This window comes from Aspergillus fijiensis (genome assembly GCF_003184825.1).
Source record: "Aspergillus fijiensis CBS 313.89 unplaced genomic scaffold BO72scaffold_78, whole genome shotgun sequence".
Classification (NCBI taxonomy): domain Eukaryota; kingdom Fungi; phylum Ascomycota; class Eurotiomycetes; order Eurotiales; family Aspergillaceae; genus Aspergillus; species Aspergillus fijiensis.
The window spans coordinates 41,993-67,858 of NW_024469054.1; the positions used below are offsets into that span (position 1 = coordinate 41,993).

Consider the following 25,866-nt stretch of genomic DNA (forward strand, 5'->3'; position numbering starts at 1 on the left):
CCTCTCCCTCCAACCAAGATCCACCCGATCGTTGAACGTCCATTTAAGCTTGATTCGTGTCTTATGTCATCATCTTATTTTTGATTAACTCGTATCACTCATCATTAAATACTAATCTGGTCGTCTCATCTATACATCTCATCCAGATGAGCACGTCATTATATATACACATGTCAGAACGGCTCAGACGTTTCAACTCCACGCTCACGCCCCCATCATCACGAATCCAATGCAAAGCATCGTTCCACGGAATCAGCATTGTTGCCCCACCAGTTTGGCATCGACACCCGCTTGCCGGATCCAAAGAACAAGAAGATCAGCAGCATGTTCAAATTGAAGCCTGCGTCGAACGCCGCTGCAATCATATAGCTGTATCGCTTCCACACCTCGAAGCGGTGGCGGTAGGCCCAGTACATCACCACGTAGCCGCCGATGAAGGCCGACGTGTATCCCGTGCTGAGATTACCGTAGAAGACCGCCATCCCCGAAAAGAAGATGCTGACGTTCCACAGGTCGATCCGCAGCCACTTGGGCAGCAGGCGGTGCGCGATGTAGAGGATGGGCGGCAGGACCGCTCCCACCAGGAACGCCCACGGCAGGGGCCGCATCTCAGCTTCCTTGAACAGACGGCTGGGACCAAGTACGGCGTACTGGACACCAAGAGTGTTGGAAGACTTCAGGGACTGTCCAGACCACTGCCCAAGCGGGTCGGTCGTCTGCCCGGACAAATAATCACCCTTGGTGTCAAGCACCCAGCGAATCACCGCATAATTGATCGGAATGCCCAGGATCGTACCGAAGACCTGGGAGAAGAAAACAGTCTTGGGAGGAATATGCATGTAGTGCCCGATCTTCTGGTCCTGAAGCATGTACTGCGCCCGATACCATGCATCACCGGCAATAGAGCCATACACCGAGGGTCCGCAAGGGTGACGGTGTCCGGCGCCCGCTTTGGTCTCCACCATGTAACCGTAAACCAACTCGTTAAACGAACCAGCAGCGATCTGATAGTTCGAGATGGCGTACAAGAAACCAAACGGCAACACCAGCGCGCCTGCGGTCGACAGCCCCACAAAGAGCGTCCAAATCGGAATCCAGAGATAACCACAAGCCAGGATGACAATAAGAGCCACGAATCCAGCCATGAAGAGAGCCACGTACCACCACAGAGGTACTTCTTTGTAGGCACGCTGCAGCACATTCAGCCGATCGTGATACTGCCAGTTGAGGCCTTGGTTGGGAGTCTCCGAAACCTTCTTGCGGGAGGCAATGAACTTTTTCACGTTGGTGTAGACCTGGGTCCACCCAAAAGTCAAGATCCAGGTCACGGCGGCTGTGATTTTGGCATAGTCGAAAAATGTTGCCCAGGCATTCTGAAGACCCATGTACATCGGTCCATATTGCTCATAGGCGGTCTCATTCAAATTGTAGTTAGACGTGAGCACCTTCAGGGTGGGATAAGTGGTGCCGTTCGCCATCATCAGCGAGTTGGACATCAGTCCGTACTTGAACGACCCCAAGTTGCCCCATTTGGCGGCGGGTAAGAGCACCCAACAGTTGAACACAAACGCTGCGAACAAGACGACCTGGGTCCACCAGGGAGTCAACAGGATCGAAGACCCGTTCCAGTTGATGTTGGACCAATCGAGCGACAGGTTCAGGAAGCCCATTCCTCCAATTCCAGAGCCAATGAAGTTGGCCACCGGGTTACGGGGGGCAACCCAACACAGAAAGGCCAGCGACGAAGTGAAGGGGAAGACATACTCCGGCAGGAATTGCCACAGTGTCATACCCAGCAGAGAGAAGAAGAAGATCTTCATTTGTCGGCGCGCAAGGGGCGACGATCGGTCTTGCTTGCGGAAACTCTCGAAAAGGGTCGTCTGCATGAGTGCCTGAGGCCAGATAAACATGGGGTCGTACAGCAAGACCTGACGCACGAGGGCGGCAAACGCGTATCCAATCCAGACAATGGCAAACATGAAGAAAATGGCAACCCCGGCATTGACCCGCTCACCATAGAATAGCTCGGCCATGGCAATGGGGGTGTAGCCCAGATTGTAGGTCGCTCCGGAGGCGGCAGTCAGGGTGACGAGCACGTGCTCCTTGATGCTCCATGGCGCGGGGTTGAGGTTGAACGACCAGCGGGTGAACGGCAACCGAATCTCCCAGGCTGGAAGCACTCGAGCCAAGAAGTGACCGGCGTAGTGACAGGCAATCTGGACGAAGAAGACGGAATACGGAGCCTCCCGAGTACGGAAGTGACTCATCATCGAAAGGAAAGCTCCAGGACAAACAAAGATGATACATAGCACAAAGTAGCGGAAGGTAATCGTTGGCAGCGTCGGATCGTCGGTGAGACTGACTAGTTGGCGGACCTCCAGTGGCAGAGCGGTAATCTCAGGATCGTCCTCAACCTCCGCCTCGGCCACGGTCGGCTCTCCAGATTTCGGGTCGCGCTCCGGATCCCGCTTCAGATTGTCCACTGGGACGTTGGTGATCGAAGGCGTCTCGGATGTGGGTGTGAGCGTTGGGTTCTCGCTGTAGCTGGTGGACCGGGCTCCTGAGGTAGCTTCCTCCGACCCGTTAGAGTCGTGTTTCCGACGAAAGATGGTGGGCAGACCCATCTTGCACTGTCCAACCCAGAAGGGTGTGATTCTTTACTATTGCAATGAGAAACATCTTGACAGCCTGGTGAGCGCGCGCGGCCTTATAGAGGAGAATAGGCAGTTTGTCATTAGTTTCTGGGCAAAATGGCGTGCTCGCCGACACAACAGGTCTAATGCCAGAAATGGTCACAAACGTGCATGTTGTTCGGGCGAATTCCGAAGCCACGGGATGCGACTGGATGCATGGTAAGGTTAGGTGGATGCAAGGGCTTTGGCACAGGGCGAGACTGGTGGATGAAAGATGGCGTTATCTGTGGAATCTTATTCGCGATCCGCCGAATGATTCCTAGCTTGGACGCTGCAAGGGCGCTGATTCGCCGAGCGAGATTAAACTTAGTCAACGGACCGTGCCTGAGCCAGATAAAAGAGTCTGGCTGGAACGGTTTCTGCTCTGGTGTTTGACTCTGGCTTCTTTCTCTCGGGGGAATTGACTAATTGCGGCGGGGTGGAGTTTACACCGAAGGGCACACGCGGCGGATCTTCGGCGGCTCACGTGGCCGACTGACCAGTGATTTTTTCCGTTCTGAAGCTTGCGCGGAAAAAGCTCGTTTGGAGTGGGTCGACTCTGGCACGGCACTGCTGGGTGGTCGTCGTCTTGCTTAATCCCCACGGGTTTAGATACCGGGCATTATCTTGAGAAAGAAGGGGAATCATTGCCACTGTCACTTTGTTCATTTATTCGTCAGTCATTTTGAAGATCATCCCATAAAAGTCACAGAGAGAACGCACCAATGCAGCACAAGCAGGGATAGCGCGGCCGGTGGTGTGGTTGTGGTGGTGGTGGTGGTGGGTGGCGGTAGCCAAGCGTGAGCCACTTCTTCTGGAGTAGCACCCGTGGACGGCCACCGGAGCGATCGACAAGGTGTATACAGTACGCACTGCGCTTGCTCTGAACAGAGAAGCTCCCGACAGTAACCGTGACCTTGACATGCATGCATAACAAGAAAAGTCTGTTGGTTCAAAGTGACAGGTGCCAGTCAAGGAAATCAAGGCAGTCAAGCAGGTTGAGAATAACGAAGGAGTGGGGGAAAAGCGAGAAGTCACGATGACGTCCTTCTCCTATCAACGTCACCGCCCTGGAATCTGCCGCGACCGTCGCTCCCAGCCAGATCTATAAACCTTTCCAAGGTCATGGACTCTCTTCTTCTGTACCTGTACTCTCCAATTCAGCATCGATATTCTCTACGCACGCATTCAAGATGACAGGCCACACCAGAAAGCACAAGGTCGCCGTGGTCGGCTCAGGAAACTGGTACGAACGCCCGCCTCCGCATCCTCTCAACATCACTGACGCACACCTCTCCAACCAGGGGCTCGACTATCGCCAAGATCATCGCTGAAAACACCAACGAACACCCCGACCTCTTCGACAAGGAGGTGCGCATGTGGGTCTTTGACGAAGACATCGAAATCCCAGAGTCCTCCAAGCACCACAGCAAGCTCGGCGGCCAGAAGCGCAAACTCACCGAGGTGATCAACCAAGTCCACGAGAACGTGAAATACTTGCCGGACATCGCCCTGCCAGACAATGTGATGGCGGATCCCGACCTCAAGTCCACCGTCAAGGATGCCACACTGCTCGTCTTCAACCTGCCGCACCAGTTCATCGGCAAGACGCTGGACGGGATCGCGGGCCACATCCTGCCGTACGCGCGCGCCATCTCCTGCATCAAGGGGGTGGACGTCTCCGACGGGACGGTGACGCTGCACTCGGAGCTGATCATGGAGCGGCTGGGGATCTACTGCGGGGCGCTGTCGGGGGCCAACATCGCCCCCGAGGTCGCGGCGGAGAAGTTCTGCGAGACGACGATCGGCTACGACGTGCCGCCGATGGACCTGAAGCAGCAGGATGACTCGGCGGAGGCCAACCTGATCAAGATCGACGAGCAGCGGCAGTGCAAGGCGAAGCCGACGCACGTCCGGCTCACCCCCGTGCCGCCGGAGCTACCGCACGTCGGCGCCGAGCTGCTCGAGACGCTGTTCGCGCGGCCCTACTTCCACGTGCACCACGTGCGCGACGTCGCCGGCGTGGCGCTCGGCGGCGCGCTGAAGAACATCATCGCCCTCGCGTCGGGCTTCGTCGCCGGCAAGGGCTGGGGCGAGAATGCCAAGGCCGCCATCATGCGCGTCGGCGTCCTCGAGATGGTCAAGTTCGGCCGCACCTGGTTCCCCAAGTCCGTCGAGGAGCGCACCTTCACCGAGGAGAGCGCCGGCATGGCCGATCTGGTCTCCTCCTGCAACGCCGGTCGGAACTACCGGTCGGCCTGCCACGCGGTGGAGCAGGGGGTCAGTGTCAAGGAGATCGAGGAGAAGGAGCTCAATGGACAGAAGCTGCAGGGCACGTCCACCGCGTACGATATCTATGAGTTCCTCGAGAAGCAGGGCAAGCTCAAGGAATTCCCCTTGTTTGTCGCAGTTCACGGTATGTTCTTTCCCCTGGTGCTCAGAGGGGGTTGATGCTGACATGTCCCAGATATCCTTGAAGGCACTGCTAAAGTGGAAGATCTTCCAGCATTGATTGGGGGAAGAAAGAAGATCGAAGGCTAGAGTGGTTTGAAACTACTTGGTAATGATAGACGTAACTATAACGAATGCATAAACTGATGAACTGAGACTATACCATTATTCCCGTGACGAACGTGCTGTGAAGACGAGTGATATAAACAACACCTAGATTATAATCTTTTCCGAAAGAAACGCTTCAAGTAACAAGCATATAATAACAGAAACCCCGAGCAAGCCCATCGTCCTAGAGGAGCTGGTGGTAGTGGAAATCATCGTGATGGTAGTGGTGGTGCTGAGTTGATTATTGCGGGGACGGTCGGAACGAAGTGGGTCGTATAGTTCATCTCGAATTTTGGAAACTTTTTCGCTCTAGGCCAAGCTGTAGAGATACAACTTTTTAATTATGCACATATTCTCATCTAGTCCACGAGGATGAAATCATACCCCTAAGCCTCCTCTCGGTCCATATCATCCCTGTTCCTCTTCTTCCCCCGTCCGCCCCGACCCTTGGTATCTTTATCCTGCAAGTCCCGCATGGCCATAGCCGCTTGTCGCTGTGCCTCGTTCACTCGGTCGCTGAATACCATGACCTCGTCCTTCTCCGGCTTGTACTCGTCCAGTTTCTTGTTCAAGACGCCCTCGATCCGCAGCCATACTTCCACTTCATACTGGGTGACAAACGAAATGGCAATACCGCTCTTGCCTGCACGAGCGGTTCGACCCACACGGTGGATGTAGGTCTTGCTGTCCTGAGGCAGGTCGTAGTTGAGGACAAAGTCGACGGCGGGGATATCCAGACCACGGGCCGCAACATCCGTGGCCAGCAGGAGATTGCGCGACCGGGCGCGGAACTTGCTCAACGACGCCAAACGAGCGCTCTGAGAGAGTTGACCGTGGATAGGGATGGCCCCGAAGCCGAGGTTGCGCAACAGGAAAGCCAGGCGCTGGGTTTCGTGCACGGTGCGTGTGAAGATAATGCCCAGTTGTCCCGCGCGCTCGTTCAGTAGGTGGACCAGGTAGACGTCCTTGAACTTGTGTGGGATGAACATGTACGACTGGGAGAGATTCGTGGCGGTCTGGTTCTTGGCGGAGACGGAAACGCGGACGGGGTCGGACAGGGACGCCCGCTGGAGGGACTCGACCTTGTTGGACATGGTCGCGGAGAACAGGTAGGTTTTTCGGCGCGGCAAGAGGCGGAGAAGCTTGTCCAGGATGGGACCGAAGTCCAGATCCAGAAGTCGATCGGCCTCATCCAGCACCAGGTATTTCAAGTTTTTGAGCGAGAAGCCCTTGGTGTTTTCCAGGTGATCCAACAGACGTCCCGGCGTCGCCACGATGACATGCGGTTTCTTGCCCAGGGCCATCGCCTGCGACACCATGTCCATACCACCGATCAATAGTGTACATCGCACGGAGATCAGCGACCCCAGGGCTTCCACGGTTTGGGCGATCTGCTGCGCCAGTTCTCGAGTTGGCGCGACGATGAGGGAGTGTAGTGTTTGGGGTTGGTCCATCAGCGCTTGCAGGATCGGGAGCACAAATGCGGCCGTTTTACCACTACCTGTCTCAGCGAGACCGATCAAATCTCGTCCTTCTAAAGCGATCGGGATACAACGGGCCTGAATAGGAGTGGGCTTCTTGAAGCCTAACGAGTCGCAGGCCTCGCACAGGGAGTCAATGACTCCCAGTTCTTGGAAAGTTTCTGCAAGCTTCGTGGTCGACTCGAGTTCGGAATCGGCGATCGGGGTCGCATCCGCCTCCGGTGAGGCTTCTTTGGCGACTTTGCCCATTTTGTGAGTCTGATCGGTGTTTGCTGGGTGAGACGAGGTGGTTAGAAACAATAGAGGGACGGCAGACGGTTGTGGGATGGGTTGCGGCTCACGAAGGGCTGGGGTGTTGTCCTGCCATCGCCAGGAGGATTTCCAAAAAATTCCATGTGAGCGGCGGAACTTCTGTTGATCCGGAGGACCGATAGCTTATCAGTGGGGTCTTATCGGGGATTCTGCCACCGCCTTGTCGGTCAGGCCGAAATCTTTTTGCCTGCTGGGCGGTGAGAGGGCGGTCAAGGATGGATCAATTTATCTAGTTACAGCGTACAGTACATAATAGTTAATAGTTAAGAAGCACCACACATGACGTCTCACTTGCCGTCAAGCTTGAACCACCGTTCATTCTGCTCGTTGCCCATATGATATGACAAGCACGCATGAATTTGATCTTCCGATATAGTCACAGATACCCCACGCGGCGCCGGAGTGTTATTTGCTGGTTCGCTGGTGAATCCTTCCGTATCCCCGCTCGGCGGCGCCGAACCGGCCACAGACTCAATTTTCATTATCTCGGTGGCGATACGAGCCCCTAGATTCGAGTCCCATGGTCCTTCACGGTGCGGCCAGGCCCGTAGCGCCTCGATCGCCCGTTCGCGGACTCTATAATCCCGACATCCGGTGGCTACGAGGAAGAGCGGCGGAATGATGCCCATGTCCATGCAGACACTAGGTCGTTCAGGGAACTTGTCCGTCACTTCCCCAACGCAAGCCAGAAGGCGCTCGAATCTAGGAGTATAAGTGTTCAGCAGGGGATCGTTGCTTTCCAGAAGACAGATCTCCAGATGCAAAGACGCCGCGGTCTGATGGAGGTGAATGACGTCTGCACCGCGTTGTTCTTTCGCGCTCAGCTTGTAATATCTTGTAGCACGGAAGTGGTCGAAGGTTCGGGCGAACTCGCTCACTTCTGCGCAGCGTCTGCTCTGCTCCTGATAGAGAGACTCGTACTGCATCGCAAGCTGTTCATGCGACAGGGCCTCTGTGGAGTTTGTAAACTTGAAAACCCGTTCAAGAATGTGGTCGAGTGCTTCCCGCGCATCAGATATGTTCCGGAAAGCGGGTGTCCTGTCTGCCTGCGACGTTGTGATCTCCAGAATAGGACTTCCTCCCACGAGTGAACTTGTCTCCCCAAACTGCGCAGACTGAATGTCCAAGTGGGCGAAAGCAGCGACCAGGGCTCGCTCTACCGGGGGCCCACGCACACGCGACTCATCTGTCATCTTCACGCCAAACTCTTTGAGCATTTGGATTCCACTCCGAAGATGCCCGAAAGCCTTGTCATACTGGCCCCGCAGCCATTCCAAGAGCACAAAGACCAGGCAGCATAGCAAGGTGACTTCCCGCAGCCGAGGATCGTGAGATGCGCGGCGAGTATGGAGAAGCGAGAACGAGCGCATTGACTGCTCCAAGGCAAACCGATGCCAAGTGTTCCCCAGGTCCTCCTTGGATAACGGCATCCCTTGCCTTTCCGAGTCTTGATGGAACGCACTCAGAGCAACAATAGCGTGATAGACCGCGGGTTCCTCGTGACCCATCTGGAGGATTAATTGCTGCCACAGGGCAGAGTCGAAGAAGCCCACCATGGCGGGCATGGTGCGAAGGTGGAAGAACGAGAAGCATCGTCGTTCCTCTCGGTTCATCGTCCGATGCACTCCTCCAACCAGGCCTGGCACAATCTGGAATTTGGCTTGAGGTGGCGTATTGGTCTTGCTTGCACGGGGTAAACGATGCTGGTCATACCCATCGCAACGCCGACCGGTAGATGTGCAGTTGTTACACGCCCCGGGTGCTTCGTCGCATTTCTTGTGACGGACTCTATCGGTGGTATATGAGAAGATGAGTTGCATACTGCGTGTGGGAGGTATAATCACCGACAAGTGCGACAGCCCGTGACTGATCTCTTACCTCCAGCTCTTCGTCGTGGCACGAGAGTGGTTTGGCCCTGGCCGGAGGTACTACTGGTCTCACTCATATGAAGCAGAGTAGACTGGGCAGCGGAGATAAGAACAAGGATAATTAATGGTGGCAGCCTAGGCCTGCGAGGGAGAAATGGGAATTTAAAGGTTTGGTGGAGTTCAGCCTTCTTAGCGCGGATGCTGCATTAGTGAACTTACTAACGCACCGAATTGCTGCAGAAATCAAGCAACTTTCTCTTTCCACTTTGTGGTCGAACCTGGCGCCACCTTCTGCCCGCTAAGCAGCCTAGAGCATAGAAGAAGCACAAAAGTATGTGTTTTAAGCAATTTCGAAGCAATCACCACATTGCTTTGATAATAAATGCTGGACAAAACAGCTGATATTCAAGAAGCTTGTCTAAGCTTACTAGCCCTAGTCATATATGTAGGCGATTTTATGAGGAACATGTTCGTTGGATTCTTGGTGATCAGGTTATCTGAGGTAAGGTAGTCATATGCAAAGCAGCCGAGTAATTAATTGTGTTGCATGAAAAGAAACGCAAACGCCCAAATGTGTTCTTCAGCCTACTACCCTACTACTTAGGTACTCTCGGGATCTGACGAATTGGGCCACTTGGCATAGCACCTCCTCGCCTTGCTCGACTGCATCTCATATCTTCCACCGGGTCTCAAAAGTGCCATTCACCGCAACCTTCATCGTCAACTCCATCTTTCATAATCTGTTGATCTAAAGTTTTGCTTTGTCGTCAATGATACCATCGTCAATCAGCATAGCCCTGGTAGCATAGCAATCCGCATCCTGCTGCAGAACGATTGTGGCAGGAAGGGAAGCTGCGACAAACACCGCGATTTTGAAGAGTGAGGGGAGATAGTTGGAAAAAGCAAGGAGTTTCTGGGATGTAGTGACATTCGGTCTTACTTGTGCTGTGAAAGCGTCGGACCGATATCCGGCGCTCGTCCGGCGCGGAAAGCTGTAGCCTTGATCCGATCCGGGGTAAGATTGACAGGCAAGCACGAGCCAGCCCGAAGCCAGCAGTACCGTGTGGTAGACTTATAAGGTTGATGCACATACCCCAGACCCAGGACCCAGGCTCCTTGTTCGAACGTCTCTAGTCGATTTTCCACTCCCTGCAATTCCCATTTCAACCGGCACTGAAATACTAATACTCTGCAAAAAGGGAGAACATATCTTCTATGGAGATTGAGGAGCGACTGTTGGCTCATCCCACCATCAGTGAGGCCAGTGTGGTCGGCATCAAGAATCAGCGGTATGGGGAAGTCGTGGGCTGCTTCCTAAAGGCTGCTGGGAAGACGCCAGCTGGAGACGATGGAATCCGGCAGTTTGTAGGCCAGGTCCTGGGACGTCACAAGGCACCCACTCACATTTTCTGGCTGGGCGACGAAGGCGTTGGGAGGATTTTCCCCATACAGGCAGTGGGAAGCACAAGAAGCACTTACTGCGCGAGATTGGAAATAGGCTGGTTGAGGGGTCTGCTGTGCGGGCAAAACTGTAGAGAATGAATCACGGACCGCCATGTCTTTCTTGTCGTTTGCCAGTCACCATCTGAACTTATGCCCACTGCTATCCACTTGGGAGCGCAACTACGCGATAGCCAAGCAGCTTAGCTGTAATCCGTCATGAACACTTCCAATACAAGTGTTTGATGCAGGGATTCGCCTCGGTCCGCGCAGTCGGAACCCGGGGAACTCAACGGAAAGCGGTCCGGTCGACCACAAAGGATGGTGAAGATAAGCTGCATTGCGGTGAGATTTGCTGTCCCTATGAACAACCATTGGGTGTTTGTCCTTAGCCTATCGGTGGGAAAATGCCGGGCACCCTGTAACCCGCAGTGAGGATGGTTGAGGTTGGACCCCCTGAAGGTGCCTACTTCGATCAAGCTTACGGGGCGAGAGAGTGCCAGGCGCGTCGGAAGGTAGACTGGGACCTATGCACTCAGCAAGCCAGCACCCAGGCGAAGATTTGAACCGTTCTTCAGGGGCAAAGTGCTTTGAACGAGTATGGCGGAATCCGTTTGGGTGTTATAATTTGACGTATGGTTATGACCCGCAACTATGAAATGGAATGGACCCCGGTCGTATTTTATCTTTGCGGTTTAGCTTGAGCCATGAAAGTCTGTCATGTAGCTGAGCAAATAGAGCATGATAGTAAATAGGGCCGAAGACTTTCTGACAAGATCCGAGTTTCATGGACAAGTACGGTGCAGTTTTAAGGTGCGATGATGGACCGGTAGAGCCATCTCTTCAGAGCCTGGTCTGCCAATCGGGTCGGAAAGACCGCTCAAACGCTAAACAATGTTTTGAAAATACGCAACACCACTGATTGATATAACGATGACTCTCAAGACACACGGTCACGCAGGAGATCCGATCAACGATGCTTTTTAACATACACTACAGGACACCCATCCACCTTGACCTCGCTTAGAGACACACGAGCCCATTCCATTCTCGACCGAGTGTCTAGGCTGACCGGTCTTAGTCGGGGACTTATTCTTTGACTGCGAGCGTGGTCAAAAGATGGGACTGTGGGTACTGGCCATGGATACTGGGTTTCTCATGGGCGCCATGTGTAAGGCCTCGCGCGCTGGCTTTTCCAATGACGGCGCCACGAAAGCTAACGTTCCCCACAGTTGGGCAGATCATTGACCTCGCCGGCGAGAAATGGGTTTACTGGCTGAATGCCATCTTGCTGGGCATTCTCTTCCTGCTGGTGCTTCTCTGTCTCCCCGAGACGCTCTATCCCCGCCACCTGATGCTGCACCAGCTGCCCATGATTTGTGAGGGTACCGGATAGTCCGGTGCGAGAAGCCGGAATGAGCCAGGTCCTTCCCCTCCTGTCCTGCCTGTCGAGCTCCGCCGAACCAGAGACCTTCCTTTCTTCAACCTCACGCCGGTCCCAGGAATCTGTCATCTGAGACCATGGGAGACGCTGGTCTGGTTCGCCATGATCTTTCGAGTGAGGGCCTTCACTATCCCATTGTTCAGCTTCTGCCTGCTAGTCTACTGGTGGAATCCCGCCGCACTCACCATGATCCCGGCTGCATATCCCGAATATCCACCCGTGATCCAGGGGCTGTTCTTCACCGGCTTCCTGGTCGGAATGATCTTCGCCGAGATTTTCTGCTCGGGTTGACTCAGCGTCCACATTTGTGCCAAGCTGATGGCCAAGAACGACAATGTTCACGTGGCCGAAATGCGCCTATGGCTGGTCTATCCATCCTGTTTCTTAGCTTCCGGTGCGTGATGCGGCGAGCGAACGGCTATCGATCACCTGGCTAATGTTTCTGTTCAGGAGGCCTTTGTCTCTGGGGGATCAGTGTAGATCGAGGATATCACTGGATGGTGGGTCAAGTCGCCTTCTTCTTATGTCAGTATTCTCCCTGATTCCCCCCTCCCTCCCTTTTTCCCGACCGAAGACAGCTGACCGGATCTACGTGGCGCGGTTGCACAGTTGCTGTGGGCTTCCAGACGAGCAGCACGGTGCTGGTTGCCTATCTGGTCGATTCTTATCCCCTGCAGTCGACTGCTGTCATCGTCTCCTACTCGGTGGTGCTGAACATATCGGGATTTGCGAGCCCTGTACGTCTCCAACCCCGCATCCGGGATCTGGACCGTTTTTCTTTCGTGTCCAGGCAAACTATCGACTGCTAACCGGAGAACTGAAACGCGCGTCGTAGTTCTTTCTGCCAACGTGGGAAGCGGCCCAGGTTTGGACGTGGACCTATGCGACTCAGGCGCTGATCGTGAGCGTTGCCGCACTGCCGGTATTCTGTTTGACCCATATCTACGGTCCGTGGCTTCGATCGAAATCCTATCAGCCGCACTGGGTGAATGTGGATTTGGATACCACCGGGGTCCCGACTTAGCGAGCGTCGCGTTGTGTTCAACGGCCCCATCGCTGGCGCGCACAATTTCCTCAACCAGCACAGCTCAAGGCAAATTGACCAGTGAATCCCTACCTCCGGTAACCGGACTATCAATGACGTAATGCGTTAGCCCTGTCTGATTGTGGTGGATGACGGGGGGAGTGGGTTGGTTGGAGTCGCCTTACCCGGGCTGCAAGATAGTCTGCTCGCTCAGTTCGGCTAGGCGTTGTTCGAGTATGGATATTCGTTGTGATAATTGAACCTGGCATGTTGTCAAAGACACACATGAAGAGAGAACAATGGACATAACTGATAGCGATACATTCTCGGAGGTGGGCGTGCCTGCGGTGGCGCTTGGCGGATGCAGGTTATTATAGGTACCGGAATACGGCTCGTAGACACAGGTATACCTATTGCGACGACATTGAAAACAGACTGGCCGCTCCCCTGTGCACTTGGTTTTCCGTCGCCTGTGAATTAAGATTCAAGAGTCAAGTTACGTCCGTGCCAGTTTGTGCAGGTCCATACAGGTTGGGGTCACGTACCGGCAGTTAGAGCAGGCCTGGCGAATACGCTTTATAAGACTGCGCTGCAGGGGATCCGTGAGAGGATCCATCCCACAAGGACGGTGATGATGCGATTCATTATACAGAAACGGTAGCAGGTAGAAAGAAGTGATTGTGCTCTTTGAGAAGAATAGATTTGCTACTGATGCCACTGAGAATGGGCTGGGAGGAAAGGCATGGGGGAAGGGAGCGAAAGAAACCCCGGGGGTGCCTTCGAATGCAGGGAAATTGAAGGTCTTCCAAGGTCTGTGTTATTCCTTCCCATTCTTTCGGTCTTTGAGTGGCAGAGGCACACGTGTTTGTGTGTGCACATGTACAAATACACCAATTTAGACACACAGAACCAGTCACATTCCACTGTCCGAGGGGAAAGGGGGAGGGAGAGGGGGTGGGGGTAGCTCAATTGCAGATCGAATAACACCGTATCCCTAGATATACTGTATACTCTGTGTATATTCTATGTAGGTTGTTTTATTGTGATCATATTCGATCTCTCTGATTCAGGGAGAACCAACCGCGTAGTGACACCAGGAACTGCCAGGTGACGGCCGGAGGGTTACCGAACGGTGCGGCCCGCATCTCCGAATGCGGCTACACTGCCGCCGTACCTCGTACTATCTGTCCTACTACGGTAGCACTACCGCCTCACCTAACTTTCGTTACCTTTACCTGTTCAGTGCTCGTTGACCGAGGTGGGAGCGGAACCATTCCCCTCCAGTCCGGTCAGCAGGAGTCGTCTGCAATTGGGGGCGGCGATGCATCCAACGTGGGCAAGGGTTTCCAGAGCCCGAGGTGTAGGCAGCGCGGGAGCTGATAACTTACCTTATATCTATTGCATGAGGAGTCTGCTGTTTTGCTTCTTTTCGCCGTCCTCTGCCCCAAGGTCTTTTTCGCCTCAATCCTTTCCCTTTCTATCTCTTTATCCTCTCAGTCAGTATAGACCGATCGACGATTCGTGGCCATGACTGTCTCCCAGATTCGACCCGTGCGACTGTCTCCCGAGACAACGCGGCTGCTTGAGATTGATGCTCAATACTCGGCGGGCGGAGTGTTTCCCCTTCCCGTCCTCATCAAGTCGGGCAAAGGATCGGTAGGTAAGCTGCCGTGGATGCCCGGGGGGTTGGTAAGCCAATGCTAAATTGACGCACTTCCAGGATGTCGACGGAAAGGAGATCATTGACTTCCATCTGCATGCTGAGCGCAACCAACCTCGGCCAGTGCCAACCGCAGCTTCTGAAGGCTGTCAGTGACTCGATGCAGACCAGTATGTATACCTCCTGTTCCCCAATCGATCCTTGAGGCAAGGCACAGCAGGCTCATTTGGTGTGTGTGCGTGCGTGTATCAGTCACCCTGACGAACATCGCCACTAAGGTGGGCGATTGGGTCGAATTTACGCGAGACATGTGTCAGCGATTCGGATATGGGACAATGGTCGGCATGGTTTACAGTCAAGGTGCGTAATGCTCTCATTCCCCCCCGGAACCGATTTCTCATACCTTACCTTAAACAACTTAGAAGAGAGGAGAGCCTCAGTCTGCGTACTGTTATGAGAATCCATCGGTGCGGTGCCCCAGTGCTGGCCTCGTAAGCGGGGTCAATGGCACCGATCCATGCATGCAGAACGGGAAGAGGTGCGTGCGGATAAAATACCCAATCCGAGCTAAACGCACTGTTTATCCGAGGTCATGGGTTAGTACTTACTACGGACTTGGACTCACGGACCCCAGGCGTAGTGACCATCGAGTAAGTCATGCGGTGTAACGATAACACCCGCGCGCGGGGTAAAGACAATAATAGCCCCTCTGGAAGGCAGATCTGCCGCCACCGTCTTGCTGACGGGGAGTAGAAAAACCAGAACCCCTTCCTCTGTTCAATCCTCGTAACCACTGATTCCGTTTCGCGGCCGTATCCACCATGGCAACCAGCCTTGATCTGAAGTCCTCTTATGTGCAAATTGTCAATGGCCAAAGCGCTCCCACAGCCACAATTCGGCACGGCTTGAACCCTGCTAATGGTCAGGCACTACCGGAGGTTCCAGTGGCCACCGAGGCCGATCTTGATCGCGCAGTGCAGTGTGCCAAGGCCGCATTCAGAGGCTGGTCGGCGACTCCTTACGAACAGCGACGGAGAGCCGTGCTGGCCTTTGCCGATGCAATCGAAGAGAACTACACTGGGTTTCGAGAACTGCTGACTTTGGAGCAAGGAAAGCCGGTAAGTCCCCCCCCCACCCCAGTCACTTTCTCCCTGCTGCTCGATGGCTACCTTCTTTCGCTTGGATAGATCCCACAAGCAACCGCCGAGATGGACAATACCATCTCTTGGATGCGGGGGATGGCCGACCTGCAGCTTCCCGAGGAGGTCGCCCACGACGATGATTCTCACACGGTGATTACTCGATATGTGCCTCTGGGCGTGGTCGGCGCCATCGTGCCCTGGAATTTCCCCATGATGCTTGCCACGGGCAAGATCGCCCCCGCGCTCCTGACGGGAAACGTGATCATAGTGAAACCCTCGTGAGTTCTGATTTTCGGGGGATCACCGACCTCGACCTTGGCTGCTGACGCTGCCTTTTCTGCTCAACAGGCCTTTCACCCCGTATGGGGGGCTCAAGCTTGTGGAGTTGGCCCAGTCGTTCTTCCCTCCGGGAGTGGTGCAGTCTCTGAGCGGCGACGACAGTCTGGGTCCATGGATGACCAGCCACCCAGGCCTTGACAAGATCAGCTTCACCGGTTCCACCGCAACCGGTAAGCGGGTGCTGCGGAGTGCGAGTGACACCCTGAAAAGAGTCACCCTCGAGCTGTAGGGGTTCCTCCTCCATCATCCTCCATCATCCGTCACGCAAGACTAACGCAGAATTTCCAGCGGCGGCAATGACCCTGCCATTGTTTTCCCCGATGTCGACGTAGCGCGTACTGCGGAAAAGGTATGGATTATATGGATTACGCCCCCCTCCCTCCCCCCCTGAGACGGGCATTTCAGCGGAACCCGGTGACCTGACCGAGTAACCTTCCCCAGATTGCCTTTTTCGCCTTTCTCAACTCGGGCCAAATCTGCCTGAACATCAAGCGCATCTACGTCCACAAGTCAATCTTCGACGAATTCAAGGCCGCTCTCGTCCGCGCCGTGAACGCATTCTCGCTGGGAGACGGCTCCCAGCCGGGAATCACCCACGGTCCCCTCCAGAACGAGATGCAGTATTCCCGCGTCAAGACGTTCTTTGACGAGATCAAGACCGAGGGCTGGCAGGTCTGTGTGGGCGGTGCCATTGACCAACCTTCGACCGGTGGATATTTCCTTCCCCCCACCATCATCGACCGGCCGCCCGATTCGTCCCGCATTGTGGTGGATGAGCCCTTTGGTAAATTCATCAATTCCCATCCCCCCCCCACCCCCACCTGGACGCACGCACTGAATGACTGGTGTGGTGGATAGGTCCGATTGTGCCCCTTCTCTCGTGGGAGGAGGAATCCGAGGTCATCGAGCGGGCCAACAACAGCCTGCTGGGGTTGGGCGCCTCCGTCTGGACGGAGGATTTGACCCGCGCCGCCCGTGTTGCGCGCCAACTCGAGGCCGGAACGGTGTGGACAAATAATCATTTTGTTCTGTCCCCCGCGATCCCATTTAGCGGCCACAAAGAGAGTGGTCTGAGCGTCGAGTGGGGGCTCGCCGGGCTGAAGAGCTTCTGCAATGTCCAAAGTCTTTTCCTGCACAAAAAGCATGCATAAGCCCCCCGCCCCGGGGGCAACTTGAGCTTTGGTACTCGATGGTTGGGAAGGCATTGGAGCCCCGGAGATCGATGTGATGTACCTTTCCCGTTTGATTCGTTTGATATGCAATGATATATGCCTTTACGGGCTTGGGGTACTCCCCTCAGCTCCTTCATAATTCGCGTTTTTCTCTCTCTCGGCCTGGCCGGCGGAACGGGCTCGGGGCGAGAATAGTGACCAAAGACGGAAAAAAAGAAGACAGGCATTCACTATCTCCTAGAACAATGACATGACACGCCAAGTACTCCATTGCTACGCGTAGGGGTTTGTTTCTTAGTTCTGGTGGAAATTCCGTTCTTCAAATGCTTCGTATATTCGTATACACATGTGACCCAGCAATATAGGCCCACACACCAACAACCATACCACTAAGCATCCAATGCACACAGTTTCTGACACCCAATCTCCTCCAGCACATTCTTGCGAATCTTGCCACTTCCCAACAGAGGGAAATCCCTGGGCAGATCATCATCTCCAAGCCAGAAGACCCGGGTTGGAGCCTTCTGGTAACTCAAATTCAAGCGGACCCATGCAGCCAGCTCCTCAAGGGATGGCCGTTCAGTTCCTGGTTCCTGCTGAATGAAAGCCGCAACCACCTGGCCCAGGTAGTCGTCCGGCAGGCCCACCACACACGCCCCCTGCACGGAGGGATGCTCGCTCAGCCGATCCTCAATCTCCGTTGGATACAGGTTCTCTCCTCCTGTCACCCGGTTAGCATTACCCGACACCAGGAGCAGCGATGGGGGCGGGGCGTCTACCTCGGATGATAATGTCTTTGATGCGACCGGTCACAGAGCAGTTTCCCTCGCGGTCGAAAAATGCTTCGTCGCCCGTCCGCATCCACAGTGTCCCGTTCTCGTCCTGCACTATGGCCGCACGCGTCTTCTCGCCATTGTTGAAATATCCCTTCTGTACAAGGTAGCCCGAGACACAGAGCTCGCCGCGTTGTCCGACCGTCACGATCTCGCCCCTGCTGTCAACCACCTTGGCGCTCGTGTGAGGCAAAATCGCCAGGGAGCGTGGCATTCGGGTCGCATCCGCGTCTTCTGGTTTGGACATGAAGACAGCACCCGATGTCTCGGTCATTCCTGCATGAATCATAATGAGACATTGATGACATCGCCACCGGACATGGCCATACCGTATCCGAGTGAAAAGTCCTCGACACCAAGTTCATCCTTGATCTGAAGCCACAGTGCCTCTGAAGGAGCACTACCTCCTATGAGACCAGTTTTGAGCCGGATTGGGCATTTCATGGGCTGCGGGTGCCTGTGGCGAAGGACCGCAGCGAACATGGTCGGGACGCCATGCATTCCAGTGCACTTTTCTGCTGAGAGGCAATCGAGGGTGCGAGATGCACTGAAACTTGGCGCGGGGAATACGATGCAGGCTCCATGGACGACGCATGTCATGAGGCCGAGTATCAGGCCCCCGGAATGAAACAGGGGCAGTGGGTTGCAGATGATACTTTCCTCGGTCAGGGCCATGTGATTCCCTGCCAGAAAGGCATTGTTGATGATGTTCCTAATCAAGTCATTTACAATTATGCTCGCAAGTGAGCATTCAAGTTCGGTTCCAGGCTTAGAAAAAAAATGTTTTACTCACGCATGTGTCAACATAGCCACCTTGGGGACGCCGGTGGTCCCGCTCGTCAAGAGAAAGCTGCATACTGTGTCACCGCCAACCTCATCCTCGAGCTGACTGAGTCGCGGCGGGCTCACTGTATCCCCACTGACAAGAAATGTTGTCCAGGAAGTCAAGTAACTGCCATCTGGGTGATCGTCATGAACCAAGACAATGCGCTTCACCGATGGCACATCGACAGCCAGTGACATGTTGGATTCTTCAAGGTAGCTCAGAAAGGCACGCGAGCCTCTATTTCCCAGACCACTCGAGATGAACAGGGTAGAGCATTCTGCGACAAGCCTTCAGTATATCCTTCCCGGAATGACACTTGTCGTTATACGCACCGGTGGTCCGCAGCACATTCCGCGCTTCATTTGGGGTATACGTCCCGTGAAGCAAGACTGCCACCGCCCCGATCCTGGCAACCGCAAAGAAGATCTCCACGTAGACTTCGCAGTTTCCGAGGAAGATAGCAATCCGATCGCCGCGTTGAACCCCGCTGGCTATTAGGGCTCGCGCGATCTGCTTGGCCCGGATCTCGAGATCGTGGTAGGTCAATCGTGCCCCGGACTGGACTTCAACGACCGCTCGGCGGGAGTTGACTCGGTCGGCCTGTTGGCGGAGAAGCTGGCCAATTGTGCAGAGTTTCAGAGGGGGGTGTGAGGGTCCGTGGACGATTGATTTGGGCGCAGCTGTTGAAGACATGGTGCATAGATGCTAACGCGGGCGGTCGTTTGACTGTCATTGAGGAGAGTTGAAGGAAGAGGCTCTATTATAGCACTCGAAACCCGACCAGTGCGGCATGCGTGAAGAGCGCTGGGACCTCATTTGGGTGCAACCTTGCAACCGGAATCTCATGGACATAAGGTGGCCACTTGGTTTCCCCGTGACTGGGTGTGGCATTGGGCAAGAAGAGAAGGCGGGCTGTTCTACAGCGGGCGTGGCGAGTGGTACTGCAGCGTGGTTCTTGCGCGGCTGCTGTGGCCTGCCCTGCCTTCTCTCGCGCCTCGGCTTGAGTAATGGAAGACTGCGCTCAGGGACTCGTCTTTCAGGTGCGACCTTGAGATTGAATTCATTGGCTCCACGCTGAAATCTAATGCAATTTGGAAGCTGATCGACAACAAACTGTTTCCTCTTCGAGGTTAGGGGCAATCCCCAACAGTCTGACCTCAAGATCCATCGCCGGAAGATCAATGTATTGATGCATGTGGCTCGTACTGAAGCGTGCAGTGACACTCCAACCGGCATTCCAGTGGGTCTTTGGAGCCATGGTACTACAGGAGCTGGACAGACTTCCAAATTGGGTCTGGAAGCGTGGTACGTACGACGCGAAACCATGTTATCGCCTGGCTGTTCGTCCAACATCGTAATTTCGGACAGCATCCCTACGGCCTGGTTCGATTGCACCGGTTGAATGGAAACAAGGAACGTCTGCGAGCAAGTGGATAAGATGAGGGGCCTAGTAGGGCATATCCAGTTTGCTAACATAGCTGCTAACAATACCATTTAGGACTGATGCCGTTATGGGGTCATCGACCATCGATGGCGTTCTTTCCTCCCTAAAGATAGTTTATTTACTCATCGCCGGTGCCAAACTTGTCCTCGGTCGTGCATTCAGTCGGAGGATTTCCCTCAAAAACATCCATCATGAAAGCCCGCGCCCCCGGCAGACCCGGCGGAATGCTAGGCGTGTGAAGAGTCTTGTGCACACGCAGGTATTGGATGGGAATTCCCGCATCGCACCACGCCTGCACCAGGGCATCATGCTCCTCAATGCCCACCGCGACTTCATCGTCCGTCCCCTTCCAGACAAACATTGGGAAGTCCGGCATCCCGTGCAGTGCGAGCACCCCGATTTCGTTAAACAAGTCCAGGTTGTCTGCAATGAAGCCTCGTCCGGTGTCAAACCAGTCCGTGATATTTCTGAATGCAAGCTGGACAGTATAACCATAGACGGTCTTATAGAAGTCGGCCACGCATTGCTTCCGTGCGATTTCAAGGAGCGGTCGATACTTGGGGATGAGATGCTCGTCCACGTACGCTCTGAACTCAGGGTAGGCATTGCCGATCCCGACCAGAGTCCCGGCGGCTAATCCCGAGCTGAGGGTTTTTTCCACACCGATGAAGACCTCGGAGATGTTGACCGGCATACCCCCGATCGCGGCCCCGGCGATGTGGACTTCCGGCGCATAGGAACTGCGATATTCACCTGCCCATTCTGCAGCCAAGCCACCTTGCGAGTATCCCTGCATGGTGATCGTTGCATTCTCCGACAGTCCGGTGATGTGTGTCGAGCGGAGCACGGCGCGCATGGAGTCTAGCACCCCGTATGCTGTCGTGGGGCCGACGGCGAACGCCGCATCCACTTGCAAATAGTCCGGAACAACCAGCGGAATCCCCTTCTCCAGGTATGGGAGCATCCCGACCGCCAGCTCGATGAGGGCTTCGCTGGCATTCGTGGAGGCGCCAAATTGCAGCCCGTACGAAGGGCCGCAGTCATTGTTGGCCGAGTCGTACCCGGTCTGGAAGGAGATGAAACGATCCAGCTTGGCCCCGAACGGGATCAGGATCGTCGTCACTGCGTAGTTGGGCAGACCGTGGGCATTGGTGGTCCGGTAGAGCAATTGATACCCTGCGGCAAGGCCTTTGGGGATCAAGAGAGCCGAGTCAATCGTCACTTGGCGGGATTTGAGGATGGAACCCGGAGGTTGCGCTCGCCAGCTGTCATCGTTAGGAGTATAGAACGGATCGCTATTTGGCGCCAGCGGCTTGTTATACCCACGAGGCATGTTGGTAGCCCCTGTGAAGGGGGTGCCAGCCCACAGAAGGGCTATCAGGCGGAGAAGGTGGCTCACGATGAGCATGTTGAGTAGTCTGGACATCCACTGAGGAACCAACAGTGATTGTACAGAGTCATTCAGGGATGGCAACATGCTCGTCTTATAGGTGCTTCCTGCTTAGCGGCAGCCTGCATCGAGCCTTCCCGAACCCGTTTGCTTTGATCCTCGGCACCTGCTTCCTTGCTCTTTTTTTTTTTTTTTTTTTTTTTGTTTTAGTGTTATTTCCTATTTTGAAGTGCCAAGGTGAGAGAGATCACAGTGTCCTTTAACCCTTTTCGACAATCGAAAATGCATGGTGGCATTTCCCCGTTTCGAATGTGGCTGTGGCTGGCTCTTCGCGGATCTTTCCTGGACTTGGGGCTCTGTTGATCAAGTCGGAAGTCAAGGGTGTATGCCAAGTGTTCAGGAAACTGCGGATAATAAGTTACCGTACTCGTAGGTGGTGTACCCTGGTACCCTTCTCAGTCCTAGCCCGAGCGGACAATCTTGACTCCGACAAAAACAGCAAAGAAGGGGCCTTCAGGACAGTTCGGGGACGTGATCATTTCTAGAGTCTCTCACCAGACCTGCCCTATCCATCGTCACAAGCGACGTCGCTCCGGGACAATGCTCAATCGCGCTCATCGTAGGTCCATATCGGACCTTGGGTTGAGCGCTCACCCGTCCATTCATTGTTTGAACCCTCCTGTCGGGACTGGGGTCAAGGTAGGTTCAAATGAAAGATCCTTGCTAGCCGTGCAGCGGACCACGAACGTTGTCTTACACCAGACTTGCGTGGAAACTACCTAGTGTCCATCTACTATAAGCCATCGGGACCTGGAAATCCGGGGCCTGAGTGGTTGTGGCCCCTGCATGAGTCTTGGGGGAGGTCGTGGACGCAGACAATGTGGTACGGATGTGAGACACCCAAACTACTCTCCAACATTCAGCATTCAGAATGTGAGTACCTCGTGGGCATTTATTCCTCACAACTTGCCTTTCTGCGACACTAAGATATCAGTCCCCCACATTCCCGATGACGGATCCTCTGATTTACAGGATGTCGGCAACAAGTGGAGTAGTTATCCATCCGGTGCGGCTAACGTCGGATCTGGCTATCAGATCCGTGATCAAAGCCACCTAGTTCTCCACGATAGTCACTTCCACTGATGAGCTGTCCTTGTGGTGCAAGGTCCTACCCATGGTGCGAATGGTGATCGAGCCCTCGATTCGAGATCTCGGACTCAAACAAAGTGCTTTGATGGGGGTCCGAAGCATTCGCCTCTGGCATCCCCCACTCCGAGCCGGAAAGCCGAAAATCCGAGGGCTAAAGCCGAGACTAACTGCCGTCGTTGGCTTGGCTGCTGCTTTTGCCTTAGGCCCCAAGGCTGTTATAACTTGGCATCTGTCTTCCTTCCCATGATTGCAAACCACAGATTGTTGAACTAAGAGGGCGTATGGAGCAAATAGCAGTCTAGAATATGGCTTACACCCTTCATTCAACGCCGTCGCTCATCTAGACATGCCCTTAGAGTCTAACTATCTAACTAAATCCTAACCCCGAGCCTCGGCGCAAACCAGGCAGATGACGCCACCGGCAGCGGATGGGAGCCGATGGCGGGCCTCAGTCTCGGAGATGGCCAGGATAGGCAGGCGACCAATAGACCGAGCCCGGACGATCAGATAAGGAGATGCTCTCCGCGTGCAGTGCCCTCCCGGCTCAGTCTTCTCCCGCCTATATATTTGGAGCCTGCCCACGGCGCACTCGCTTTTTGCTCACGCTCTTCCTGCTTGATAATTCAAGAAGGTCTTGGATCGCGACTCTACTCTCAACTCTGACCATATCGCTGATTCTGTCTTCCCTGGTCCTCAAAATCTCGAACAATTGGAATACACAACAAGCCACCATGGCCGCCTCGACACTAAAGAACGTTATTGTAGTTGGCGGGTCCTACGTTGGAAGGGTATTTCTCCGCGGCGTTTTCAACATCAACTGCAGTGAATACTGACTGTAACAGGGAGCTGCAGAGGAGCTGGCGCGGGTAGTACCCAGCACGCACAGAGTAAGTCCCGGCCCCGCCGCGGCGTTTTGTCGATATACTAACTCCGCTACAGGTGTTGTTGATCGAACCTCACAGCCATTTCCACCATCTTTTTGCCTTTGTGAGTCAATCAATTTATTTGCGCCCCCACAACACTAGACTAACCCGCAGCAGCCCCGATTCGCCGTTCTGCCTGGCCACGAACACAAAGCATTCATTCCTTACACCCGCCTCTTCGCCTCCTCCCCCAACTCGACCCAACACGCCGTCGTGCAGGCTCGCGTCCTCTCCGTCCAACCCAAATATGTCAATCTGGATCGCGCCTGGCAGGGCCAGAGCCAGATCCCCTACGAGTATCTCGTCGTCGCGACGGGCACGCGCCTCGCCGAGCCCGCCGCGATGCGTGACGAAGACAAGGTCTCCTCCGTGCAATACCTGCAGAAGCACCAAGCGGACGTAAAGCAAGCGAGATCCGTGGTCATTGTCGGCGGTGGCGCCGTAGGCGTGCAGATGGCGACCGACATGAAGGAGCTGTACCCGGAGAAGGAGATCACGGTGGTGCAGTCGCGCGACCAGCTCATGCCCCAATTCCACCGGGGGCTGCACGAGATCGTTAAGAAGCGCTTCGACGAGCTTGGTATCAAGTATGTAGCCCCTCTAACCTTCCTCTATTCGTCTCTCCTCCCCTGACCCTCCGCAGAACCATCACCGGCGCCCGCATTGTGGTCCCCGAATCCGGCTTCCCAAACAACGGCACTCCATTCACCGTCCAGCTCAACAATGGCACCGAACTCCCCACCGACTTCGTCATCCTGGCCACCGGCCAGAGGCCCAACAACGACCTGCTCCGCTCCCTGCCCGCCTCGTCGCCGGACTCCCTCATCAACCCGGCCAACGGCTTCATCCGCATCCGCCCGACCCTGCAGTTCCAGGACCCGCAGTACCCGAACCTGTTCGCGGTGGGCGACATCGCCGACACGGGGCTGCGCAAGGCCGCCCGCCCCGGCGGGCCCCAGGCCGCCGCGGTGGCGCACAACATCCAGGCGATGATCGAGGGGAAGACGCCCGAGGAGGTGTATCCGCCGTTCCCGATGGCGATCCACATCACGCTTGGCTTGGTGAGTTTACCCATCCCTTCCTTCCTTTTTGTTGGGAAGTGTAGATGCTAACATACGGGCTTTAGAAATACAATATCGTGTTCCGTAACCCGAATCTCGCGGAGGGCAAGACGGAGCCCGAGATCAAGGAGTCCTGGGAGTAAGTTTATGTCTGCGTGTGCATAAGGGCCCAGCTAACACAGTGTGCAGTTCGAAGGAAGATATGGGCGTGGACCGGTGGTGGAATCGTCTGGGGTTCCAGGAGAGTGCCCCGTCTCAGTACCATTTGTAAATTCGGCGGGTAGGGAGGATAGAGATTCATTTTAGTAGTCGTATAGAGAGGACATGATACCAATACATTTGTTTTGCAGTTTAATGGGGCTCGTCGCCATGGCCGTAGATTATTTCCATTGAGAAGCGCGCACGTGTGACCACACATTGAAGTTTAAAGAAAGAATGGGGACCATCACAGTTCGAAGGGCGTGGAACTCCACTCATACATCATACTATCCCCTGAACACAAAGATAAGTCACACTCAGTGAATCTCCTGGGTCACCCCCTGATGACACCCCGGCGACCGCCACTCCGGCTCGCAGGTGCCGGTGTACACGCTGTAGGCCTGGCCCGGGGCGCAGTGCAGCCGTACAAACTCTCCCGCGTCACATCGGTGGTAGGCGTGGCAGTCGAAGCGGTCGGGGCGGGTGGCGCCAGGGCGACAGTCGGCGGCGGCGGCGGTATCGAGGAGGACGGCGGCGAGGAACACCGTTAGGGCTTGGTGAAGGAGGCGCATTGTGAGGGGGAGTACTGGAGAAGGTAGGAGAATTTGGCTCTGCGATCAGTGTCAGTCATTGTGTGAGGTTGTATATCCTTAGTGTGGATGTAACTGGCAGGGGTAAGGGTATACTCACGGAGTAGGTAGGAATAGGTAAAGAAAAGTGTATGCGGACTTTAGTCAAAAGGTCCAGGCACCGAGTGAGCAGCGCCCCAGCGCATGGGCCGACGGAATCTATCGATATTTATGTTCATGTTGTCTGGTATGGGGAGCAGAGGGGGGTGGGTTTGGTGCCTCTGGAATTCGATATCATGCCGCTTGTGGGGCGCGGTGCCTGGATGGGGAAGGGGAAGGGTGTCTAAGGCAAGGTACAGG

The 25,866-nt window shown here is 54.9% G+C and overlaps 12 protein-coding genes across 12 annotated transcripts; 5 read left to right on the forward strand and 7 right to left on the reverse strand.

The window, feature by feature from the left end:
- Positions 1–58: 58 nt before the first annotated feature.
- Positions 59–2,714, reverse strand: BO72DRAFT_279327 (OPT family oligopeptide transporter). The gene has a single exon (XM_040940262.1). The coding sequence runs from the start codon at positions 2,622–2,624 to the stop codon at positions 219–221; it is 2,406 nt and encodes an 801-aa protein (XP_040796293.1). The 5' UTR covers positions 2,625–2,714; the 3' UTR covers positions 59–218.
- A 397-nt stretch (positions 2,715–3,111) lies between these two features.
- On the reverse strand, positions 3,112–3,824 carry BO72DRAFT_279341 (uncharacterized protein). The gene is made up of 2 exons (XM_040940263.1): positions 3,396–3,824; positions 3,112–3,331 (listed from the first exon to the last, which is right to left on the reverse strand). Exons 1-2 carry the CDS (start codon positions 3,598–3,600, stop codon positions 3,156–3,158), a joined length of 381 nt encoding a protein of 126 aa, XP_040796294.1. The 5' UTR covers positions 3,601–3,824; the 3' UTR covers positions 3,112–3,155.
- On the forward strand, positions 3,523–5,279 carry BO72DRAFT_452829 (glycerol-3-phosphate dehydrogenase family protein). Its single transcript, XM_040945829.1, has 3 exons — positions 3,523–3,918; positions 3,977–5,088; positions 5,140–5,279. Exons 1-3 carry the CDS (start codon positions 3,866–3,868, stop codon positions 5,211–5,213), a joined length of 1,239 nt encoding a protein of 412 aa, XP_040796295.1. The 5' UTR covers positions 3,523–3,865; the 3' UTR covers positions 5,214–5,279.
- rrp3 (RNA-dependent ATPase RRP3) lies at positions 5,244–7,057 on the reverse strand. The gene has a single exon (XM_040945830.1). It carries the CDS (start codon positions 6,959–6,961, stop codon positions 5,618–5,620), a length of 1,344 nt encoding a protein of 447 aa, XP_040796296.1. The 5' UTR covers positions 6,962–7,057; the 3' UTR covers positions 5,244–5,617.
- A 98-nt stretch (positions 7,058–7,155) lies between these two features.
- BO72DRAFT_415140 (Zn(II)2Cys6 transcription factor) lies at positions 7,156–9,000 on the reverse strand. The gene is made up of 2 exons (XM_040942562.1): positions 8,869–9,000; positions 7,156–8,812 (listed from the first exon to the last, which is right to left on the reverse strand). Exons 1-2 carry the CDS (start codon positions 8,967–8,969, stop codon positions 7,312–7,314), a joined length of 1,602 nt encoding a protein of 533 aa, XP_040796297.1. The 5' UTR covers positions 8,970–9,000; the 3' UTR covers positions 7,156–7,311.
- Positions 9,001–11,451: 2,451 nt separating this feature from the next.
- Positions 11,452–12,800, forward strand: BO72DRAFT_472553 (putative MFS transporter; the record flags this gene model as incomplete). The annotated part of the gene is made up of 6 exons (XM_040947145.1): positions 11,452–11,503; positions 11,565–11,711; positions 11,802–12,062; positions 12,227–12,301; positions 12,386–12,513; positions 12,612–12,800. 6 exons carry the CDS (start codon positions 11,452–11,454, stop codon positions 12,798–12,800), a joined length of 852 nt encoding a protein of 283 aa, XP_040796298.1.
- Positions 12,801–14,092: 1,292 nt separating this feature from the next.
- Positions 14,093–14,917, forward strand: BO72DRAFT_521118 (uncharacterized protein; the record flags this gene model as incomplete). Its single annotated transcript, XM_040949737.1, has 4 exons — positions 14,093–14,456; positions 14,521–14,608; positions 14,713–14,820; positions 14,883–14,917. The coding sequence occupies exons 1-4, from the start codon at positions 14,328–14,330 to the stop codon at positions 14,915–14,917; spliced, it is 360 nt and encodes a 119-aa protein (XP_040796299.1). The 5' UTR covers positions 14,093–14,327.
- A 364-nt stretch (positions 14,918–15,281) lies between these two features.
- BO72DRAFT_532011 (aldehyde dehydrogenase family protein) lies at positions 15,282–17,354 on the forward strand (the record flags this gene model as incomplete). The annotated part of the gene is made up of 6 exons (XM_040950410.1): positions 15,282–15,578; positions 15,648–15,880; positions 15,951–16,166; positions 16,230–16,290; positions 16,383–16,725; positions 16,800–17,354. The coding sequence occupies 6 exons, from the start codon at positions 15,282–15,284 to the stop codon at positions 17,090–17,092; spliced, it is 1,443 nt and encodes a 480-aa protein (XP_040796300.1). The 3' UTR covers positions 17,093–17,354.
- Positions 17,355–17,502: 148 nt separating this feature from the next.
- Positions 17,503–19,465, reverse strand: BO72DRAFT_532012 (putative long-chain-fatty-acid-CoA ligase; the record flags this gene model as incomplete). Its single annotated transcript, XM_040950411.1, has 5 exons — positions 17,503–17,834; positions 17,893–18,222; positions 18,276–18,658; positions 18,740–19,049; positions 19,105–19,465. 5 exons carry the CDS (start codon positions 19,463–19,465, stop codon positions 17,503–17,505), a joined length of 1,716 nt encoding a protein of 571 aa, XP_040796301.1.
- An 869-nt stretch (positions 19,466–20,334) lies between these two features.
- Positions 20,335–21,549, reverse strand: BO72DRAFT_389905 (putative lipase 8 precursor; the record flags this gene model as incomplete). The annotated part of the gene is made up of 1 exon (XM_040941785.1): positions 20,335–21,549. One exon carries the CDS (start codon positions 21,547–21,549, stop codon positions 20,335–20,337), a length of 1,215 nt encoding a protein of 404 aa, XP_040796302.1.
- A 1,822-nt stretch (positions 21,550–23,371) lies between these two features.
- Positions 23,372–25,056, forward strand: BO72DRAFT_415152 (NAD(P)/FAD-dependent oxidoreductase). The gene is made up of 7 exons (XM_040942563.1): positions 23,372–23,543; positions 23,598–23,642; positions 23,695–23,742; positions 23,796–24,265; positions 24,322–24,739; positions 24,805–24,878; positions 24,929–25,056. The coding sequence occupies exons 1-7, from the start codon at positions 23,487–23,489 to the stop codon at positions 25,008–25,010; spliced, it is 1,194 nt and encodes a 397-aa protein (XP_040796303.1). The 5' UTR covers positions 23,372–23,486; the 3' UTR covers positions 25,011–25,056.
- A 19-nt stretch (positions 25,057–25,075) lies between these two features.
- On the reverse strand, positions 25,076–25,745 carry BO72DRAFT_532015 (chitin binding peritrophin-A domain-containing protein; the record flags this gene model as incomplete). The annotated part of the gene is made up of 2 exons (XM_040950412.1): positions 25,076–25,548; positions 25,689–25,745. The coding sequence occupies 2 exons, from the start codon at positions 25,743–25,745 to the stop codon at positions 25,255–25,257; spliced, it is 351 nt and encodes a 116-aa protein (XP_040796304.1). The 3' UTR covers positions 25,076–25,254.
- Positions 25,746–25,866: the final 121 nt, after the last annotated feature.

Excerpts from the sequence above, each read along its gene's own strand:
- BO72DRAFT_279327 (XM_040940262.1), bottom strand. The coding sequence starts at position 2,624 with ATGGGTCTGCCCACCATCTTTCGTCGGAAACACGACTCTAACGGGTCG.
- BO72DRAFT_279341 (XM_040940263.1), bottom strand. The coding sequence starts at position 3,600 with ATGCATGTCAAGGTCACGGTTACTGTCGGGAGCTTCTCTGTTCAGAGC. Across the intron at positions 3,332-3,395 it reads TCCCTGCTTGTGCTGCATTG|TGACAGTGGCAATGATTCCC; the intron begins GTGCGTTCTCTC and ends AAATGAACAAAG.
- BO72DRAFT_452829 (XM_040945829.1), top strand. The coding sequence starts at position 3,866 with ATGACAGGCCACACCAGAAAGCACAAGGTCGCCGTGGTCGGCTCAGGA. Across the intron at positions 3,919-3,976 it reads GTGGTCGGCTCAGGAAACTG|GGGCTCGACTATCGCCAAGA; the intron begins GTACGAACGCCC and ends CTCTCCAACCAG. Across the intron at positions 5,089-5,139 it reads CTTGTTTGTCGCAGTTCACG|ATATCCTTGAAGGCACTGCT; the intron begins GTATGTTCTTTC and ends GACATGTCCCAG.
- rrp3 (XM_040945830.1), bottom strand. The coding sequence starts at position 6,961 with ATGGGCAAAGTCGCCAAAGAAGCCTCACCGGAGGCGGATGCGACCCCG.
- BO72DRAFT_415140 (XM_040942562.1), bottom strand. The coding sequence starts at position 8,969 with ATGAGTGAGACCAGTAGTACCTCCGGCCAGGGCCAAACCACTCTCGTG. Across the intron at positions 8,813-8,868 it reads ACGGGCTGTCGCACTTGTCG|AGTCCGTCACAAGAAATGCG; the intron begins GTGATTATACCT and ends TACCACCGATAG.
- BO72DRAFT_415152 (XM_040942563.1), top strand. The coding sequence starts at position 23,487 with ATGGCCGCCTCGACACTAAAGAACGTTATTGTAGTTGGCGGGTCCTAC. Across the intron at positions 23,544-23,597 it reads GCGGGTCCTACGTTGGAAGG|GGAGCTGCAGAGGAGCTGGC; the intron begins GTATTTCTCCGC and ends TGACTGTAACAG. Across the intron at positions 23,743-23,795 it reads TCCACCATCTTTTTGCCTTT|CCCCGATTCGCCGTTCTGCC; the intron begins GTGAGTCAATCA and ends AACCCGCAGCAG.